Source organism: Phalacrocorax aristotelis, chromosome 14 (assembly GCF_949628215.1).
Source record: "Phalacrocorax aristotelis chromosome 14, bGulAri2.1, whole genome shotgun sequence".
NCBI classification, from domain to species: domain Eukaryota; kingdom Metazoa; phylum Chordata; class Aves; order Suliformes; family Phalacrocoracidae; genus Phalacrocorax; species Phalacrocorax aristotelis.
Genome location: NC_134289.1, coordinates 17,854,400 through 17,876,321, shown reverse-complemented (window position 1 = coordinate 17,876,321; position 21,922 = coordinate 17,854,400). Strand labels below are relative to the sequence as shown.

At 38.9% G+C, this 21,922-nt stretch overlaps 1 protein-coding gene across 8 annotated transcripts in view; it reads left to right on the top strand.

Annotated features, from left to right (window-relative positions):
• The window catches only part of SEC24C (SEC24 homolog C, COPII component), a 38,563-nt gene extending 16,954 nt beyond the window's left edge, over positions 1 to 21,609 (top strand). For 4 of the 8 annotated variants that reach the window (XM_075109512.1, XM_075109507.1, XM_075109511.1 and 1 more), the window contains 19 exons: positions 794 to 924; positions 2,196 to 2,264; positions 4,022 to 4,133; positions 4,991 to 5,118; positions 7,846 to 7,984; positions 9,905 to 10,020; positions 11,301 to 11,425; positions 11,697 to 11,888; positions 12,915 to 13,008; positions 13,950 to 14,066; positions 14,539 to 14,709; positions 15,090 to 15,186; positions 15,466 to 15,611; positions 16,090 to 16,228; positions 17,026 to 17,144; positions 17,522 to 17,701; positions 18,360 to 18,551; positions 18,980 to 19,069; positions 19,514 to 21,609. In XM_075109512.1, the coding sequence (XP_074965613.1) occupies positions 794 to 924; positions 2,196 to 2,264; positions 4,022 to 4,133; positions 4,991 to 5,118; positions 7,846 to 7,984; positions 9,905 to 10,020; positions 11,301 to 11,425; positions 11,697 to 11,888; positions 12,915 to 13,008; positions 13,950 to 14,066; positions 14,539 to 14,709; positions 15,090 to 15,186; positions 15,466 to 15,611; positions 16,090 to 16,228; positions 17,026 to 17,144; positions 17,522 to 17,701; positions 18,360 to 18,551; positions 18,980 to 19,069; positions 19,514 to 19,654 (2,498 nt within the window). In that variant the 3' untranslated portion in view covers positions 19,655 to 21,609. The remainder of the gene's footprint in view (positions 1 to 793; positions 925 to 2,195; positions 2,265 to 4,021; positions 4,134 to 4,990; positions 5,119 to 7,845; positions 7,985 to 9,904; positions 10,021 to 11,300; positions 11,426 to 11,696; positions 11,889 to 12,914; positions 13,009 to 13,949; positions 14,067 to 14,538; positions 14,710 to 15,089; positions 15,187 to 15,465; positions 15,612 to 16,089; positions 16,229 to 17,025; positions 17,145 to 17,521; positions 17,702 to 18,359; positions 18,552 to 18,979; positions 19,070 to 19,513) is intronic. The other 4 variants (XM_075109510.1, XM_075109514.1, XM_075109508.1 and 1 more) reach the window with 1 other exon arrangement.
• The last annotated feature ends 313 nt before the right edge of the window (positions 21,610 to 21,922 follow it).

The following is a 21,922-nucleotide window of genomic DNA, read 5'->3' as shown; positions in this document are numbered from 1 at the left end:
CCTGCTTTTTCGTCTTTAATTCACAAAACTGTGTATTTTTCTCCTTGTAGAACCTTTCATGTTTTGTGTATGCTTAGAAGTAATACCAGTTAAGCCTTCTGAATTATAAACAGCTTTGGCTGTTTTTCTAATCAAAAACATTTACACGTAGCTAGGATAAAGTTGTCAGGACTGAGAATCCTGTCCCCCATGCAGCTTTGCACAACTGGCCAGGTAAATTACTTAAAAATATTTGTCCAAATCACTATGAACTGTAAAAATAATAATGGGGTAAATCATGCTGTTATACCATGACTGACTGAAATTGTCTAAAGTAATATGATATAACTTCACATAGTTACAAAACAAAAGAGATAATCACACATTAACCTATTACTGTAATTTCAGATGAGCCAAAACTGCCTGAGAGAAATCCTGGCGTACCTTTAGTTTGCAGAATTATGGGTCATCCACTAGCTGATTTGGCTGTTCTGTGCACTTTCTGTTAGGCAGTTCTGTAATTTAACTTAAATATTCATAGTGCATGATCTTCGTGTGCATTGTAATGATGCTATTCTAAAAGTAGTTATGTTAGTCTTAAAACCTGTGTTTCCTTAAGTCTGGTTTTAAAGAGGACTGTATCCAGCAGTTTATTGGATCCTAGATAGAGATGCACGGGTTAAGCTGAATTAACTGAAAAGCACGTGACTCTTATTCTTGTTTTTTTGAAGATGATGGGAAAAGTGGGGGGTGCCTAATGAGGAAACACCTAGTAGTAGCCATTGTTTGATTTTTGCTGTCGCTTTCTTGTAAGGTTCATTTGGGCAGATGAGGGGTCCCCAACCAAACTATGGAGGAGCCTATCCCGGAACACCAAATTATGGAAGTCAACCTGGACCACCACCTCCATCAAAACGCTTGGATCCAGATTCCATTCCTAGCCCTGTAAGCTGACTTTGTTCTTACCAGTGTGAAGTCTTCAATAGTATCTTTACAGAAAACAGAACTGATGAAAACCAAAGCTGAAAGAGGGTTTCTCATTCCAAAGAACATCAGTCTGTTTTCCTGCTTACTTTTCTCTCATATATCCAGCTTCAGTCTTATGAATAAGCCCAGAAGCAGTATTTTTCTTGGTCACTAAAGAAAAGGCACTGCATATGCAAATCAATGCTCTAATTCCTCAGGTCTTTTCCTGTACTGTGTTACATTTTGAAAATCCTTGAGGGCTTTGATTAAGCTTGTTTCTCCATTTCTGGGTTCTTGCTAAGTGACTTTTCAAGGTGAACTAATTTCAGGTTTTGAGGTGACAATCTATGAACCGTATGATCCAAGTTTAAAGTATGGCTAATAGGAGGTGATTGTAGTGCTCTTCCCTTTTCCTATGATCTGTCAAAAAGCTGGTTGGTGTTTTTTGGGTCATTAAGTCACAGCACTACTTCAGTTGAATATAGACAACTTTTTCAAATTGAGATTATCTTTCAGAATGGAGGTTCTGAGAAAGGACGAGCAGTGATGTGTAATAGTTAACAACAATGAGTAATATTAAGCCTGGCAGTATCATTGCCACTGGTCTGCTGTGCTGTTCCTTCCACTGATGCTGACTGTGACTTTCTGGGACAATAACAGGACATTTGATAACAGGAAACCTTTCCAGGGCAGTGCTTACAATCAGTTTACATCAAAACTATAAAAATATTTTAGTCTTGAGTTACATCTTAGATCTGGACTGATGCTGTTCAGAAGTTAATGCTAGTCAAAAAAGACTATCTGTTTAGACTCCAGGTACCTGTAGAGTTTATGAGCTCTTTTTTTTGTAGAATATAAGAAGTCTTTAAATGCTTGTCTGCTTCTTATCTCTTCCACTAAATGAGATCTCAAATGGCTTGTGTCAGTTGCCTTCATTTTAGCATGTTCTTAAAGCATAAATCCCCAATTTCTAATCAAAATGAGCACGTGAACCATGCCTCTGTTAGCAATGTGTTCAGAGCCCAAGCCCAATATTCTGGCAGGACTGGTTTTAGGATTGGTGTATGCCACAGAAGGCGGTGTTTCCTGTTGCATGAACCAATGTCCAAATGTATCTAATTCCAGGGCTACAAGTTTGGGTAGAGAGAAGTAACACTGTTACTTTTTGGTTTATTATTCTCTCTTCTTTTTTCTTTTTTTTTCTTTTTTTTTGTGGCACTCTTCCTTTTTATTTTTTATTAAAAAAAAAGCAACTTAATGAGCTGCCACCCCAGCAGAAACCCAGGCACAGAATAGACCCAGATGCAATTCCTAGTCCAGTAAGTGCTCTATATATGTCAATTGTAGTCTGTGTGTTGGTGACCATCTGTGCATGCATGAAACCTGAACTTCACCTCACTAATCCTCTGTCATTAATCCTTTACCCTTTCTTTGCTGTCTTCTGCTTGCCTTATTAAAATGAGTATGGTTACACCACAAGAGGTTGTTAAAATCTTCTCTTCTGTGTGGTGAGGCAATAGAAAGCAGACTGTTCCAGAAACAGATCATGAAGAATGTCTCCCCTTCACTTTGATCTTTAGAATATCTCCTTCATCAGATTCCAACTGGAGTTTTCAGTGTCAGCCATCAGTATCATTGTCCTTACGTGTGTTTCGTGTTAACATACACATAGCATGAGCCTTTGTAGCCTTGTTTTCTACCGATTTTGAGCAGGATTTGATTGCTGTTCTTGTTGATATACCGATACTGGGCTAATGCTTTGAAGTTCTGAAATTGCAGATGAACTGTTTTGTTTTGATGTTAACTCCTGATCTAAATCTTATAGTAGATTAATATGAGGCATGGGGAGCTATAAACATTCTCTCATTATCTGTGCTCATACATAACCATTAAATTTTGAATTTGAAAATTTAATGTTTATGTGTAGAGAATTTTACCTAAAGAAAGAAAAAAGCAGCTACCTTTTGGATTGGAAGAAAAAAAAACACATTTGACTTTCCATTTCTCTCATATCACTTCTTCCTCGTTTAGCCAGAGTTGGTCATATAACAGGTACCAGTGGTGACATCACCAATGTCAGTCAGTCTCTAGACTTCTGAAATGGGACTAGATTTATCCTAGAGTAGTCAATATCTGATGCAATGGGAGTCCTTCTGCTGGCAATTTGGAATCCTTAGTGAGAGGGTAGAAGTACTGCTGTGCAAACTTCTGCATTTCGCAATTTATTCTAAGCAAAGACAGGTGTGTTTGGCAAAATAAGATCAGAAGAATGACTGCTAGCTTAATCCTGTCATTCAGGCACCGGTATGGAAATGTAGTTAGAACCGTGTATAACTAAAATCTTCTGTTCTTATGTAAAGGTCAGTGGATATTTTAGTCAAATAAACTGTTTAATGCATTTCCATTATCTTAAGCATGTTTACATTAATGAAGAATTTGAAAAACTAAGAAATTTAAGATTTTTACTGGCTTTGTGAAGCTTAAGCTTGATTCATTGACAAGTCTACTGAAACTTCACTTTCCACACCCCCAGAATTCAATTCATAAACCCTTGAGCACCATGGACTAATGAAGGCTTCCACCTGCACTTGCAAGCATTTGTCTTTAGGTCAGAGTTCCAGTGGTTAGAAATAAACACATACTGTGAAAACGGTGGGAACATAAGAAATAAAAAGCCAGGTTATCTATAAAACTTCACTCTGAGGCTTACAGATGCTTCAAATTATAATTTGGCTACTACCAGTATACAGGGGAATACTACCAAAAATTCTTTTCTTGATCTCTGGCTTTTATGAATTCAGATCAGGCCTTAAAACACAAAATATGCTACTACGCAAAATTCTTGGGGAAAAATACTATTTACCACTAGTAATTTATTGTTAGTCTTTAAGTACTATTCGAAATCAAACTGAGAGGTGACTGCTTGCCAAAACTTATTTGCTTTAGACTTCTTTTTGTTAGAGATAGTAATGTTTGCCTCAGGTCCACTTTTCACTTCCTTACAGATATAAATTTTATATTTTACAGTTCTTTGAAATGAAGCCTCCAAATATTAATGTGGTGTTTTCAATCATAGATCCAAGTGATTGAAGATGACAGGAGTAACCGTGGGTCAGAACCATTTGTCACTGGAGTGAGAGGGCAGGTCCCACCTCTTGTTACTACAAATTTCTTGGTCAAGGATCAAGGTAAAATATTTTCATTTTCCTAAGCAAACAGGCAAAACACAAACCCCAAAGCGTCAGTGACAGAAATGTCTGTGTCTTTAAAGGAAAAGTTTGAGGAATTAATTCAGTGACTGTGGATGTGTGTTTTACCAACCGAAGCTTAGTTTCAAGTCCTGTGTTGATTTTATCTCAGTTTAGATTCTTCTGATTGCTTGGTAGCTAATAACCCATTCACAAGTAAAAAGCGTTTTCCAGGGTGGTTTCGCACCTGGTACCAGCATTAGCAGGGATATCAGAAAGCGGCAAATGAAGCCTCCGCCGTAGAGCTATATCAGTGACAGTTAAGAACTGAAATTTCCTAGCAATATCATTTGAATTGGACTGGGAGCTGCATTTTTTTAAAATCACGAGTGGGATGTTAATTGGTCCATGAGCTTCATAGAGAAGGGTATTTCATCTTATGATTTCCCATGCTTTTTCTGAGATTTTACGCTCCCTTAAAACTTAAGAATCTGATTCTACAATCAAATGCTTTACTCTTCAGCCAAAATTACAAAATCAAACAGTAGAAATATTTGAGTTTTCTGCCTATAGTACATTTTAGTCTGCAAAAAGACTGAAACGTGAATGCCTTTTTAGAGATTTAAGCTGATGAGGAGTCAAGTTCATTTGTTTTGAGTTAAGGGCTTTTATTATACATGGTTAATAAAGAGGCATTTTGTTTGGAGTTCAGGTTTTGCATAGATGGAAATTAATGGATTGTTTAGATAAGCTCTTAGTCTTTATAGCTTAACAGCGCAACTGGAGGTATCTTTACTTCTGTTCTTAAATATAAACTTGTATTGAAATCTGTGGGGATTTTTTTCTTTGTTCCCCAGGTAATGCAAGCCCCCGCTACATAAGATGCACATCTTATAATATTCCCTGCACCTCAGATATGGCCAAACAGTCCCAAGTTCCCCTAGCTGCTGTCATAAAACCGCTGGCTACTCTACCCCCAGAGGAGGTGAGAACCATATGCAGAGTTACGTATGCACTGTATGCACCCTGAATTAATCAAGAGAATGCTATTAGATGTCAACATTTAACAAATATATTGAGAAGGGATGTTTAGGTAATGACGACTAGGTAAACACTGACTCTACCACAAGTGTGTGGTAGAGATCTGTAAGGCAGAAGAATGTTGTGTATGAAACATTTAATATTTTGATTGCCATGATAATTTCAGCTTTTTTGCAGTAACTGTCAACCACTATGAACAAAATACTAGGATAGTCACAAATGTGTACACTTCCAGCTGATCCCAATTCCTTTCTTGGCCTAAAGTATTTATATGGTTACTAATCACTGATATTAAGCCTTTTCTAGGATGTCAAGTGGTGGAATTGGATAGGAATGTATCAAGCAGCACTGGTTAAGCTGTCTAATGCGTACGTACGCACGTAGCACTGTGTGGGGTGACAGCACAAGACTGAGTAGTGGGCACCACTGAGCTGCATTTGTATTTTTGCCCTTGCTTTCTGCAGCACTTCCTTCCTTCTAAGTGCAATGTGTGGCTAGCTAGCCTTTTACTCATCCTGTGTAGTTGCTGAGAACATGAAAGCTTTGATAATATTACAGAGCTAGAAATTTTATAAAATATTCTAAATACTCTGGATACTGTGCAGTGCTAGCCTGCTTGGAGCAGTGACATAAAGACAAATATGCTTGTTAAATTTGAATACATATGTTTGCAGTAGTCTGTGCCCTATGAAACATAGGATCTGGAGAAGTTCTTTAGCATCTGCTGAGAAAAGGAATTTCCTCTGAGCTTTTAAGGGTGGTTTTTTTTCCTGTTGCATTTTGGTTTGGCTATTGGAAATTGGTTTGTGATAAAACTGAGTTGTGAATGCCCTTATTGCTCTATTGTGGCTGTAGTTTAAAAGAGCACAACAGGAGAATTTGGTCTTGGGAAACCTGGAGGCTTGTAGAGCTGCACGTTTTTAGAGAAGCTTTACAAATAACTAGTTGTTACATCTCCTGGTGTGTTTATGCTTTGAACAAACACTTGTGATATCCAGAAGAAACATGTCTAGGATCAGAAAATTGCCCTGGAGACTGGTCAGCTTCTGGCGTTGGGAAGTTCTTTATGACAAGGACAATCACCCTGTGGAGGGGCCCTTCTAGCAGATGAAGGCTGAGCTGCTCAGAGCAATAAGTCTGTAAATAGAGCTAAAGCTTAATGTATCAGTAATGAGAGGATTAATATCTCGTGAAGATACAGCTTTCAGATAATCTAGTATATATAAAAATTCAGCACCTGGTTGCCAGGTACAGGACCTTTGCCCTGTGTTAATGCACAGTTCAGAAAGCAAAGCTTGAGTCTTCAGAAAGAAGTATCTCTGTGCCTTCTGGGAGCAAGTGGTTAGTGCCAAGCTACGTATAGCACTGTGTGTTTACAGCACCCTTGTAGCTTGTTTGCATGCATGTTATCGGATGAGAGGCTGAGGAAGAAAGGTTATTGTGTGGAAATACAATACCGATGCTGCGGGGCAGTCAGAAAACTTGAAATTTTGTTTTCTGTGAGGAGGTCAGCCTGGGCTGCTGGAAGCTGGGAGCTGGAAAATGCTGGCCACAAAACCATTGTATTGTCAACAACTGATTAGTGGGGTTGAATGAGAAATGTGACACATCTGTGGCATAAAGAGGAGGAAAGTGACTGGAGCATTTTCTCAACTCCTACTCAATGAATATGTTGTCTCTTAAACATGATCAGAGGTTTAGGGTGACCGAGAGAAGACTGGACGCTTTTAGTGTCAGAAAATTTAAAAGGAAGTAGTTAAACTTTCTTTTCAGCTGGATTCTTAGTTATGAAAGGTGCTTTGAACTATGAATGCAGCTTGTAGCGTGCATGGGTTGTGTCTTAATCATTTTCAAGTGCTTCCTGCTCATTCTGAAGTTGAGAAGCTGCAGAAGTTGCAGCAGTTGAGTCAGCATCTTATTCATGTTTGGCTGCAAAAAGGATATATTATCAGTAGTAGTTAAAAACTGGCATCACTGTGTAACAGTTTTGAGGACTTGCTATACAATGGGGTCAAGACAAGCAGAACTTATGGATATACTGTATCTCATGGTGAACTTCAAAAATAAGTCTTATCAGCTGAAATTTTTTAAGATTGTCTGGATGGTCTATGTTCTTGAATATATGGAATGCAATGACTAGTTTCTATTTTGTCAAAAACATTGCTTTTTACAAGGGAAAAATATAAGAGGTGAAGAGTTGTTTTTGAAACACCCAGTCTGTGGTGAAACGTAAATTGTATGCTCACTCCCATTAGGTTATCAGCTCTTCTTTGCAAGGCTTCAGTCTTTTGTGTTCACTTAGGATACATCTGTGTTGTGCAGTGTGGTACTCATGCTCTAGAGCTCATGCTTCTCAAGCAGGCCGCTATATAAGGTAGTGCAGCACCATGCAGAAGTACTTGTGTGTGTCTGAGTGGGATAGCCCATTGATGGCTGTAGCCCACAAAGAACTGCTGTGCTAGAGTTTGAGTTGAAAAGCATTTAGGAAATACTTGCTCAGGCGTCCCCCACCCCCTGCATTCTCTCTCACAGCTGCCAAAATGTTAAATCCTATGCAACGTACAGAGATAATTTAATTGCAGATAAGCTCTGCATGGTCTTTCTAATCATCATGTGACCTTTCTTTTCTGTGTGTGTGTGTTGTTTTTTTTTTTTCCCCTTGCTACCACAGACCCTTCCTTACTTGGTAGACCATGGAGAATCCGGTCCTGTCCGATGTAATAGGTGCAAGGCTTACATGTGCCCTTTTATGCAATTCATTGAGGGTGGAAGGAGGTTCCAGTGTTGTTTCTGCAGCTGTGTCACTGAGGGTAAGGTTTTCTCTGGAAATCGGTCTCTAGGCTTTATTGGAGTGATCTTTGAATAAGATGCAAGCAAATAAATCTTTATCATGTTATGATCCTTTATAATGTCTACTGTGTTTTTAATGTGTTTAATCTTGTAAAAAAATTGCTATAAAACATGTTCAGTGCTCAGTTCTGAGATTATGTTCAAATTAAGTAGGTGCTTATGCATTGCAGTATTATTGTACCAGATTTTTAATATGAGGTACTTGTAGAGTAAGATATGGCGGTTTGAAAAATTCTTTATGGTATTTCCTTAGGGAATTGCAAACTTATTTTTCTATGACAGACTGAGATGTACATCTAGGCACCAGCATGAGTTAGGATTCTTTTTTTTGCTCACAGAGCCTGTTTAAACACTGCTTAGAGATGAGATTGCAGCTAAATCTGCTACAGCTGAATAGGAGTGTTCAATATATGCCACTTAATCTTAGTTGCTGTTCTCAATTAATATAAAACATGCTTCCTTTTAAGCAGAAGTCACTATGTGCAGCTCATAGCATGACATCCGTAGATTTGTTTTGAAGGCACAGTGGAGTGTGAGGTACAGCAAACCTTATGGTGGTGTTTTGAGTGTTTCGTTTGGGAGCACTGATGGCTTTTGATGGACTGTTTGTTTTTATCACCTCAGTTATGGTGTACAACTGTTCATACAAACCAAAATGGGAAGCTGACGGGGGTTAGAAATGGCCAACTTTAAAAAAAACCTTTTTTGTCTGGTGATGTTCAGCCTGCATGCATTCCCTGTCCTTGCTTACTTAGCAGCTCTATGAATGGCAGTACCTGTAACAAATGAGCAGGGGCAGAAAAGAGAGACATGCTCAGAGACTGCTGATGAAAGCAATGCTGTGAAAATAAAATGTAGTTGTGCCTAATACTTGAGCACAATTTGTTTTCTTTGCAAAAACAATCAGGTAATTCGCTTGTACTGGATGTCTACTTGGAGAGAAGAGTGATAGGTGCTTATATGTATAGTCGAAATGGTGCCACTTTGGGGTTTTTTTGAACTGTTGAAACTTCAAATGTTTAGAATAATTTAAAGGCGGTGAATACTGTCGTTACAGATAACCTCATGTTATTTTCCCATAAGTGTATAAGCAGCTATAGCTAGAACACATTTTGTCACCCTAGCAGTTCTGCAGGGGGGACTCTGTCGTGGTAGCTGTTGGGGCACAAGGGAAATGCTTTCTTTGTTTCTGCAGCTGACTCTTGTTAGGTGAAAGCTCAACTCCTATTTTATCTTCCGATGCCTGGTACCAGCAGAAAAAAATACTACATGCCCCATGCCCAGTTACACTTCTGGTTCCTCTTTCTTAATGCTTTACAATCCACTGTAAGAAGTACCCTGTCTATACTGACAAAAGGATTATGTCAATCTCTGCACCCGAGAATGCCTAGAAGGCAGCATGGGAAGGGAAGGAAAAAGCTAACTCATATAGCAAAATAAGGAGCTCAGTCTTCTGGTAAGCCTGAATTGAGTCAGTAATGTTTAGCCCATAGTTTGCCTCAAACTCTAAGTCATTTGTTAGTACTTATACAAGATTGTTATATTTCTCCTTTGGACTAAATCCTTCAGAAGAATCTTAAGAGTGTGTTGTAGTGACATTTCTGATATGAAATGTAAAGGAGATTCAGGAAAAGTACAATAGTGACTATACAGTGTGCCACCTGGTGCATAAGACAAACTGGAAGCAGTTTTTCTCTCTGTCTTGGCTATAATAATGCTCTTAAACTGCATGAATACTTTCAGTAATACTTGCATGCTAGCACAGAGTGCTAGCTAGCTTTCCTGGAGTTTTATTTTAAACAGCTGTTGTCATGTTAGCTCTCTGGTCACAGTCTTTATCATGGGCGTGTCACTGAACTTAACGTTTTTTCCTTCCCCAGTGCCGCCTCAGTACTTCCAGCATTTGGATCATACTGGAAAGCGAGTAGACTTCTATGATCGACCTGAGTTATCACTGGGGTCTTACGAGTTTCTAGCAACAGTTGACTATTGCAAGGTACAGTAGTATGTGTTTATTACTGTATTTTGTTTTGCTTTTAAATAGCCTATTTTCCTGAAAGTAAGAATGACATGAATTATCTGGGGCTGCTTTCTAGCTGGCAGAGATAATTAACAGCATTAATCCAACCCACTTCATTGCGTAAGGTGATGTGCTTGCCTGCTTACTTCCCAAAGCAAAGAAAGCGTTGATCACATATGATATAATATAATTTTGTTATAGCTGCTCCTGTCATTCTCATCTGGAGCTATATAATCAGCTATAGCTGCTGTTACCTCCGCAGCTCTGCAGGAGGGGCTCTTTTGCAGTAGTCCTTGGGGCAGAAGGAGAATGTAGGAAAGATTCATGGCAAGTACAGTAGTAACTATACAATTGCAGCCTGTTGCCTAAGACAGACTTTACCTATTGAACTTAAATTTCAAATAGTTGTTAAAAACAAAGAATAGTGTGGAAATATATATTGTCAGAGCTGGTTCACTTTTAAAGATTTAAATAATAATTGACCCCTAAGGAATAGGAAAAATAAGTGCAAGGTGTATATTAAAGCAACTTATCTCTGCTGAAATAAATGCTGAGAAAATAAATGCCTTAATGTTGCAACTTTATAGTGGTTACCTTTTGATGCCTCAACTTTACTTTGAGTTAAGGGAAGAACCAATTATCTTGCTTCTAACAGCAAAAGAAGCATTTTTAAATCAAAGGAGATCTGATCTTCCTTAGTTTTCTTGAAAGTTCTTCTGTTTTGCTTCTGTGTGCTCATTCCAGTTTGACATATAGATTTCAGAAAACTGTTGACTGAAACAAATATCAGGTTTGCTTTGGGAAAGAAAAGCTTAAGTAGAAGGAAAAGGTTGCATTTCTCGCAGAGGAAAATCTTTTGATTTATATTGATGAAATCACCTATAACAAATCTGGTCAATCTGACCAGAAAGAATCCAAAGAATCTGAGAAGTGGCAGGAAGCTTCCCTGTCTACTTGTCTGTCTTGCCTTGTCATGTAAATGGATGATTTAGTTGTGACTAGCCTGTTCTTCACTGAGTGATGGCATCATCAGTCTAGGGCCTGTAATACCAAGCCATTTCAAGCGCAGTGTGCTGACATGTCCATTAGTTGGGCAGGGATGGGAGAATGATCTGAAAAAACAATTACTGCTCATGAGTAGGAAAGTACATTAAAGCTATTAGAGTTTTGACCAGCATTCATTTGTCCATGTTCCAGAGCTGTTATGTGGGCTGCATTACATGGCCATAATGTGACTTCTTCCCTCTCTTCCACAGAATAACAAGTTTCCCAGTCCACCTGCTTTCATTTTCATGATTGATGTGTCTTACAATGCTGTGAAGAGTGGCTTAGTGAGGCTAATATGTGAAGAATTAAAGTCACTCCTGGATTACCTGCCCAGGTAGGTATATTGTATACTACTGTAGCCAGTCTCAAAAAGGGGGAAGCTAATTTTTTTTCCATTTCAAAAAAAGCTAGAAATTAAAACATTATTTGATAATCCTATCAAGCTGTTCTTCAGAAAAAGGCCAAGCAGAACATCTTAATGGCTACCTTTCTGGGCTAAAATAAATTTTCCTTCCTTTCATTTATCCCATATCCCTTATTGTGTTGATTTCCATGTAATGATTTCACTATCTACTTAGATGTGAAGGCAAGTATGTCTCTTACAGGGAAGGCAATATGGAAGAATCAGCCATTCGAGTAGGCTTTGTCACTTACAACAAAGTGTTACACTTCTATAACGTGAAGAGCTCCCTGGCACAGCCACAAATGATGGTTGTCTCAGATGTGGCAGATATGTTTGTGCCACTCCTTGATGGTTTTCTGGTGAATGTGAACGAGTCCAGGACGGTTATTGCCAGGTAATAGAAATTGATTTACAATGTGTGTCGTAAACTTCGTGATTGGTAGATTCAGCTGTTGCATGCTTATTTGTCATGTTATTCACCTAGAAGTCACTCCATTTATTTTAACTTCCTATACTCTTTGAGATTAAGCTGGCAAAGTAGGATGGGAAAATTAATGGGGGAAGGGTGTATCTGGCTCGTAGCCCAGCTTGGGAGAGGGTATGTATGAAGGGATTTAGCGCAGAAGGGTATTTCTGTGGGGGGAGCAACAAAAAAAAAAACCAAAACACAAAAAAACCACAAAACACAACTAGAATGATGCAGAGTGAAAGCTGTAAGAGTACTAAATCACTGTCTTTTAAGTCAACTGCCTAAATAACTGTAAACTGAGACAACAGTGGTGTCTTAATTTTGGTTCTGTGGAGAAAGTTGAATAAGTGGGATAGAGAAGATAAAATTTAGAAGAAAAGAAAGAAATTAGCAAAGTTTTGGCAAACTATTTAACATGATACTTGAACTGTGATTAAACTATGTTTTAATTACATTATGGTTTAACTACGTTTTGGGAGCTAGACCTGGCACTGCATGTTTTCAAAGAAAATTTCTGGCTTGTTCTTTAATGCATTAACAAGCATAAATACAAAACTGTGGATTAAACCTATTCATCTTTAAATAGTACACAGGATGCTTGGCAAACAGAGCCCAAGAGTCAGTAGTCTTTCCTAAGAGTTTCCTTACCAATATATACTGGAATATATTAAATGAGCAGGAATACGGAAGAGCTGTCGGAATAGGCATCAGTTGAGGCTGTACAGCAAGCACTGAGGATATGGATGAGACAAGCAATGAAGAATGACAAAGCATCATTTTCTTCACAGATAAATGAGGAGATGCCAACATTTGTAAAAACTATGCAAATTTACAGACACATTAGGGACTTCTGTTTTAAACCACCTCAGTCTCATAGGTATCAACTGCAACTGTGTGGCTTTTCCAATTAAATGGAATCTTGAATTCCTCCTTTTTCTTGTTCTTTGCTAGTTTGCTGGATCAGATTCCAGATATGTTTGCAGACACAAGAGAAACAGAAATTGTTTTTGCACCTGTGATTCAAGCAGGGCTGGAGGCGCTGAAGGTTAGTGAACACATTGTCATGGCAGATTGTTCTCAGTCTGAGTACTCTGAAGTTTGTATTCTGCTAACACATGCTAAGACAACAATTCTAAAGCTTTTCTAGTGTTCTGTAACATGGCATCTTTCTAATCCTGTGCTTAAACTTCTGGTATAATCCTAAATAAAAGGAGAGAATACAGTCTGTTGAAGTTGCCTGCAACGATGTGCTAATCAAGTAAACCTTTCCTAAGGTTCTTCCGTTCCAGTACTTCATCCAGATAATTACATGCACGATCTAACTCTGACTTCTCTGTACTGATCAAATTGTTTGCCTGTAGGATTCCATCCAAAACTATTCATATAGCTCTAATTATCTGTTATGTAAGCCCTTAGAAGTGTCTCTCAAACTTGGTTTTCATGACATTTGTTCAGTCAAGAAATAATATTAATTGCTAATTGATTTACATACTGCATATGTCAGAGAAAATAACCTACTAAACATTGGCTAGTGTTGACGTAGGTTACAGATCTAAAATTAATGGTATGTTGAAGCTTAGATTACAAAATCTTTTGCCATTTCTGTGGCTCTTTTACTTTTCCACAAACTCAGTAGCTGCAAAACAGAGAAGAAAGCAATCTAACACGTTTGTGCAAAACCTTTTGTAGCTGAGTTCTGCTTACTGTTCTGTGTCTCCTTCAAGCTAGTCCTTTTCTCCCTGCCGTGGAATTAGCACAGGTCCAGTAGAACTGAAAGTTGCTCTCTTGTAGCTGACCGGTAAGCTGTGCTACCTGTGTGGAATACCACTGAAGTAAGTCATCAATGAGCCTGTGTGTCTGATAGAGTGCCTTCCTGAAATAAATAAGTGAAGTAATGATGCTTGAATGCTTGTTCTTGAATCACAGTTTTCCTTACAATTTTTATGAACGTTTCTAACCTGTGCTTTTGCACTCCCTTTCCTGCAGGCAGCTGAGTGTGCTGGCAAGCTCTTCATCTTCCACACCTCTCTGCCCATTGCAGAGGCCCCAGGAAAGTTAAAGAACAGGGATGATAAGAAACTGATCAACACAGATAAGGAAAAGGTAATAATGACTTGCACGATGCTTATGTTACAGGTCTAGAGTATACTCTTTATGAGATAAAATAACTCTGAAGCGACTACAAGGGTAGCACGTAATGTAACCATCCCAGCTAATGTCTTCTAACGTTGCACTTTTATCTTCTGTTCTCAAGTAGAGCTGTGTAGACTTGACAGCATAAGGACAGGTCTGGTATGAGAACAAGAAGAGAGAGATCTACGTTCTTATACAAGATAAAATACCATAGCTGGGTTAAAGTAAAAGTGCTGAACTTAAAATTAAAGCTAGATGTGTAGTAATTTTCATAATATTCACCAGTTCTTCAAAGGCAGGGTCAGGAAGAATTTATATGATAGTGACTTCCCTGAAGAAAGTCTTGAAGTATAAAAGTGTATTGACTGGGATTACAAACTGGGTCTCGCTTTTCCTTTTCTTACCACAAACTTCTGATTTCATCTATGACTTCCTTTCTTAGACTTTGTTTCAACCACAAACAAGCTTTTACAACAACTTGGCGAAGGACTGCGTGGCTCAGGGCTGCTGTGTGGATCTGTTCCTATTTCCAAACCAGTATTTGGATGTGGCGACACTGGGTGTAGTAACTTACCAGACAGGAGGCTCCATTTATAAATATGCGTATTTCCAGGTAAAAGCGATATTGACTCAGACTGGTATTTGATCTAAATAAGAATTATTGTTTAGTTAAACATTCTTTTTCATAGTGTGAACTGTAGTGAACAAGTACTGCTTTGGATATAAATTGCTACTTAAACTTCAAGATTTTCACCAAAATTATTTTGTTAGCTTTATGTCTTTACACAATATCTCTATTAATAACAAAAAGAACAACAAGAAAAGCCATGCTTTTAGGACAATATTTTATTAGCAGGGCACTGAGCCCTGTATGAGGGCTGATTTTTAGAGTAAGACTGCAGGAGATAGTATCAGGTTTTAAATTACTTTATGGTGTATGGAGCAGCTGTGATTTATGGGAGTATGAGACTTGAATTATGGCTTGTGTTCTAGCTGGAAACAGACCAGGATAGGTTCCTGAATGACTTGAGAAGAGATGTCCAGAAGGAAGTGGGTTTTGATGCTGTAATGAGAGTCCGCACAAGCACAGGTAGGTGTTAGCATGAGTGAGTCTTAATAAATAGACTGCTTCAAGCATGTTGTATGGGAATTAACAGATTTTTCCATAACTTAAAACATCCTGAGACTAAGATACACAAAAAGCTTTGCTAAAGCTTTGAAATTCTAAGACTTTTGTTGAGACTGAACAAAGATCCCTGCTGAAATCTGCCAAGATAACTTAGTGTCACCTGTGACAGGGCTCCAAAGGCTGCCTGTCTTGTTATTCTGTTGAAAATTGTGGTCCGTGTTGGTTTTTTCCCTTTTTCAGGTATTCGAGCAACGGACTTTTTTGGAGCTTTCTATATGAGTAATACAACTGATGTAGAGATGGCAGGTTTGGACTGTGATAAAACAATCACAGTGGAATTCAAGCACGATGACAAACTGAATGAAGACAGTGGTGCGCTCCTTCAGGTGAGGGGGTAGGCTTTCTAGGAGAAGTGAGTTGACAACTTAGGATTGTCAACAAACATGTGTCAAGGGGGAACCAAATTCTAACTGTGGAAAATGCCAGTTGTAGAAGAGGATGAGGTTGCTCTGAACTGAATTATTAGACACTCCTTCAAGGAACTGTTCATTCTTTCTTTCTGCCCCTTACTATATCCTTAACCTTTCAGCATATTTGTTCTCAGGGTGATATAGACTGCTTCAAACTACAGCATATTTTCCAAGACCAGTTTCCTTAGTGCAAACTGCCAGCATTGCTGCTTGTTATCTTTCATTGACCCTGATTCTTAGCGTATGCTTTTAGGTTGCTGTGCAAGTCTTACATTATTGTCTTACTTGTTTAGGCATCTGAGTCCCAGTTTTTAATGAAGTATATTGACACCCTGCCTTTCTTAATGTAGCAGGACCTCACTTTTCCGTATCATGGCATTTTTGTCTCCTACAGTGTGCTCTGTTGTATACAAGTTGCGCAGGACAGAGACGACTCCGCATTCACAACCTCTCCTTAAACTGTTGCACGCAGCTTGCTGATCTCTATCGAAACTGTGAGACAGACACGCTCATCAATTACTTGGCTAAATATGGTAAGGGTAAATATGGTAACAACTTTTAACTGCTGTTAAAATGCCTGTTGTCACTCAGACTATTCTCTTGACATCAAATGCCAGGTGGCAATCCTGATACTTCAGTCATTTATGAGAAAAAGCATAAAGCTGTGATGATATTATTGCTGCTTAGGATGAGAGGTACAGATAGAGGGTGTAGGCTTACCCTTAATGCAAATTGTTGTCTAAAATTTTTTTAATAGTGGTTTGTATTGATGGCTCTCTGAATTTGTTCTTGTATTCATTTGTGGACTGTTTTAGTTAATTCTTTAACTGTACCAGAATTTTGCTCCGGGAGTAGGAAATGGGTGGCCATTGCTCATAGATCTGGGTTAAATATCATACTTTTATGTCTTGTACCCTACTTACCCTTTCCAGTCTGCAGTAAAAGCCTACAAACCCAGCAGAGACTGAGCTGTGTATGTTTGTCGCCATTAAAATGTAAGAAATGGTTCATTTTCAGTCCATTAAAGAAAGATGGCCAGGTTATAAAATGAGCTTTTATAGTACCCCATGCTCTCAAGTATGACCAAGTGTATATTAAGGTATATGTGAGATAAGAGAGTTGAGGAATATGTACTAAAACAGTAAATGAGCTGCTTCAGATCTTCAGTAGGAATGTATCATCTCTTTCCCACAAGTTTGAAGGGGAGAGGAAAACAGGCTTTAATAAATAATAGTTGTTTAGATTTGCTTTGTGAAAGTAGTGTTGGGTTTTTTACTGTTCATGAGCAATCACTTGATAGCCACCCATTTCTTTCTTTCTTTCTATGCAGCATATCGTGGAGTTCTGGGTAGTCCAGTAAAGACTGTACGAGATGCACTGATCAACCAGTGTGCCCAGATCCTAGCTTGCTATCGAAAGAATTGTGCTAGTCCCTCTTCTGCTGGTCAGGTAAACTCTGGTGCTTTCACCTGAATTGCAGGCTCGTGTATTAAAAGGTGATGAGAGCTTCTACCTACTTAACCTACTCAAAGTCAATTGCTTTGCTCAGCCGAAACTTGCAAAGAGAAGACTCAGGAAAGTAGAGAGACTGCAAGTAAAACCATAGTTGAGAATGGCTTCTTGGACATCTGTCTGGAGCCCAGGAAACAATGCCTGCTCAAGGGAGAATTTTTGTTGCTTTTGCAAGTCCGTGATATAATTGGACTATCAGCTTTCACTCCTTGTAGCTGTACCACGCCTTGTTGGTTCATGCAAGCCTTGTTTTGTCAAACATAAGCTTGTTCAGCAAGACAGCTGACCAACTTCTGTCTGCTTGTGACTTGTAGCTGATCCTTCCTGAATGCATGAAGTTGCTTCCTGTGTACTTGAATTGTGTGTTGAAGAGTGACGTCCTTCAGCCTGGTCCAGAGGTCACAACAGATGACCGTGCCTACATCCGTCAGTTAGTCACATCCATGGATGTGGCAGAAACAAATGTTTTCTTCTATCCCAGGCTTTTGCCCCTGGTGAGTAATTCTGGATATTCTTACCACTTGAGAGTTGCTATTGTCTTGATTCATCACAAGGACTGGCATTTATATTTCAGCAAGGGAAAGCAATTTGAGAAGGATTGGGGATCTGCCATCTGTTGGGATACTTCACTTAATTCCACTCAGTAATAGGTGCCTTACTGCATCGTGTGAATTTGCTGGGGGATTTTTTTCCTGAGCAGTAAGCATATGTCTAGTGGTGAAGAAGACACTTCTGACCCTTTCATAGTCTTGTAAAAGTCCTAAAGCTTCTTCTAACTTTATGTAGTAATTTTCATCATTGCAGGGTAACTCCATGTACTATTCTGACTTTGCAGTACCGTAGCTGCTGGAATAACACTAACAACTAATCCCATTCCTACTCTAGGAGGCAGTGTTGGAACTACAGAGTAATTTCACAGTAGCCTTACATTCTCTCTTGCTGACCAAGAGTCTGTGATCTGCTTCTGTGTCACGTTCAGTAAGAAAACTAAGCTAAGGAAGATGATACTTCAGTCACAGCTGTTGCACTCTTATGAGTCCTAGAAATGAGAAAACCATTGGGGTCTTAGTGGCAGTAATTTTCAGGACTTCATAAAATGTTCTTGTTTTATAACCTTGATTTTATTTTATTTTTTATTTCGCTCTAAAACAGAACAAAGCAGATGTTGACAGTGACTCCTTGCCAGCAGCAATCCGGAACTCAGAGGAACGTCTCTCCAAGGGTGACATGTACCTGCTGGAGAATGGGCTGAACATCTTTGTTTGGGTGGGAGTCAATGTGCAGCAAGGCCTGATCCAGAACCTCTTTGGAGTGTCATCATTCAGTCAAATTAGCAACACCTTGGTGAGCTGGATGGCAGTGTGGGAGCTAGTGTCTGTGATAGTTGCCCAAAACTTAAAACAATGAGGAAAAAGTTGAGAAAATAGTGTTCAGTTTTTCATACTAGGAAGAAGAGCAGCACAGAGCTGTGAAACTCCAGTGGGAATGTCCCTAGTCTGGGCATGTTGGGCATGCTTTTGCCTAGCTTTATTTGACAAGTCACACCTCCACTGGCTCTGAGGAGAACAGTCAATATGTTAATGGAATGAATAATTGACCGTGAATTCTGATATCATGTTATATTCTCTTTTAACTAATTGAGGTCAAAGAGGTTGTATGTTAGCAGGGGTAGACGTATCTATACCCTTATGTAATATGACAAAACTGCTGAGTTTTGTTTAATGTCACTCTGCATCACATGACTAATGGGGTTTGGATATCTTTCATTCCAGAGTACCCTGCCTGTCTTGGAAAACCCCTTTTCAAAGAAAGTACGATCTATTGTTGACATGCTTCAAGTGCAGAGATCCCGCTACATGAAGGTAAAAATGTTGTCCCCCATTTGTAGCTTTAAAATCCCCTTCCCTTTTAGCAGTGCAGGTGATGCCTGGTGATGCTGCAATGCTGAAATTATTCTTCCTGATCTCATGAATGTGATTCAAACAAAGTTTTCAAGGATCTGGAAAAAATTTGTGTTCCTAGTTTTGGAGTTCTGTGCTTAATATAGTTCTAAAACTAATTTTCTTCAGACCTATTTTAATATACTACTGCACAAACCATGTATATGTTATTTTCCTTCTGTTTAGAAAGGATTGAGACTTAACCCAGCCTAAGTATGGAAGTCAAAGCACATAAGCCATATATGCTGTCATTCTGGTTATCTATCTTTGGATTTTGGAGCTATTTAGCTTTTTGCTCTTTTTTCCAAGACCATTAATTCTGCTAACTACTCACTGTTGGTTTTGTTCTTGTTTTGGTTTTTGTAGTTAATAATTGTGAAGCAAGAAGATAAGCTAGAAATGCTGTTCAAACACTTCCTAGTGGAGGACAAGAGCCTGAGTGGGGGGGCTTCATATGTGGACTTCCTGTGTCACATGCACAAGGAGATTCGGCAACTACTGAGCTAGAGGATGGAGTGGTGCTGGAACTCAGCAGTGACATTTCAGTCTCTACTTATGACCTGATCAGAAGGCCCAGCGCCCTCAAAAAGGACAACATAGAAATCTGTACAATTCCATAATTTTTAATACACATTGCATAAGCAGAAATCCTTTCAAACTCTCCCAGTCCTGTATGAGACATGAAAAATTTTCCTGGTGAGGGCTTTAAAAAAAAAAAAAAAAAAAAAAAAAAAAAGGCCTTTGATACCAGGTCTTTTACTTGTATCTAATTGTTTCCTGTGCTTGGCAGGAGTTCACCCGCCATCCCATGCTCGCTAATCCTGTCATAACGAATGTAGTTTTTCTTTCAGTTCACTGTACATGATTCCACATTGGGTGAAAAAGCGGTAACTCTACAAAACTTCTGGTAGTTGCTGTGTGTTTGTATGGGGGTGTGCGCATGCTCCAAGTGTGAAGAGGATACGCAGGTTGGGAGGACAAGAGGCAGGTCAGGTGATGGGAGCTGGGGCAGCCAAACATTTTGTGTCCCCCTCTCTTAAGAGAGAAACATGATATTGCAGAGCACAGAGGTATCATGTGGCCGTCTGAATCGGAAATCCATGGAAAAGGAAAGGAGTGGTAATCCAGGAGGCAGCAGAGCAAATTTCTTTCCCCAATCTTCCCTGTGTTATACACTGCTGTGCAGATCTGTAATGGAGTAAGTAATAGTTCAGTGAGCAACAATCAACAGCTTCTGAACAGCATTAGGGGTAAAGATGGTGCTTCCTGTTGCACGTGTGGTGACTCCTTCTTATTGCATGGCTCTCTAATGTCCTACTCAATCCATGTTCCGTGGCCTCTCCTACAGAGCTTACCTGTCTATCCAGATGGTGGTGAGAACAAAAGCCTCTTAACCTTAAGCAGCAAATACTTTTAACAAGGTGAGGTGGGGCTGTGTAAGAACTGGATGATAAGAAAGTGGCCATTTTCAAACATATTATTGTGAATTATAGCAAACAAGCAGGAATTTGGTGCAAATTTGAGACTGCTTCATACCCTGGAATACAAGGAAGGGGATACAAAAACTAAGATTTAGACTGTACTGTAGTAGGTATTGCAAGTACATGATTTCAGTTATCATAAGCATCTGGGCCGTAGTGAAGAGTTTCGTTACTGGATGTCTATACCCTCTTCCATTCTACCTACTGATCAGCTTGCACAAAACCTTTTTGTAAGCCTGTTAAACTAAAATACCTCAGACAGATTAATCCATCCACTTTGGCCGCTCTGCTGCTCCATTCTGCAAGGGTGGATGAGAAGACTCCTGTGAAGAGGGAGCAAGTGTAAATCAAATACAGAATTCTAAGGGCTTTGTTTATTCACTTTTGAAAGGGGGCTTATATATTTTGGCTTGAACGCTTAACGAGTGTTCTTAAAATACACAGGAGCTTAAGCTACCAATAGCACTAAAAGTAGAAGGAAGAATGTGGGTGGATGAGAGAACATATTATGTGGGCTTGATATTTCAGAGGAAAGTCCTTGTTAAGATGAGAAAAATATCTGGCTGTGGTTTTAGTTCCATACCCTGTAGCATGTATATAAATCCATTCTTCTTCTAGTGCTGCTAGTTTGTCTTCCCTCCCATCACTACACAGAAAGGGGAATATGAAAATTGTAATGGAGAAACTCTTTCAAGATGTAGTTGACAGAATCTTCAGCATTTTTGTATGAATGTGGCTGACTTTTTACTCCCTGTATTGCCTCCAACCAAAAAAATGTAAGGGATTTTTAACCAGAGGAGAACAACAACTTCAAGGAATATAAAGCGCAGCAACTACAGACTTCCACATATACTGATTTCTAGTATTAATACTGGGGGGGTGGGGATGGAAATGAAATCATAAATGAACCTTTCATTTTCCTCACTTGTTTTTCCAATGCATCTTTTAATTTGTAAAGGAATAAAAATATATTAAGATGTATTTTATGTCATTGTTAGTAAATAAACACTGCTTATTTTTCCAAACCCTGTATCTTGCGGGAGGGAGGAAATGGGAAAGGTTGAAGCCTAGCTGATTGCTCCTTCACAATCCAATCTTCTGTTAACCCAAGTGCAGTTTTTGTCTCGTTGTTTTTCTGGTTTTTTTTTTTTTTTTACACGCCCTTACTCAGCACGAATGGTGGTAAGAAATTCAACAGGAGTCAACAGACAAAAGGTGCTGTTTAATTTCAGTGTAACTTTGCTTAATGTTTTTGAACTTCCTGCCCCTTCTCTTATTTTGCAAGATTTCAATT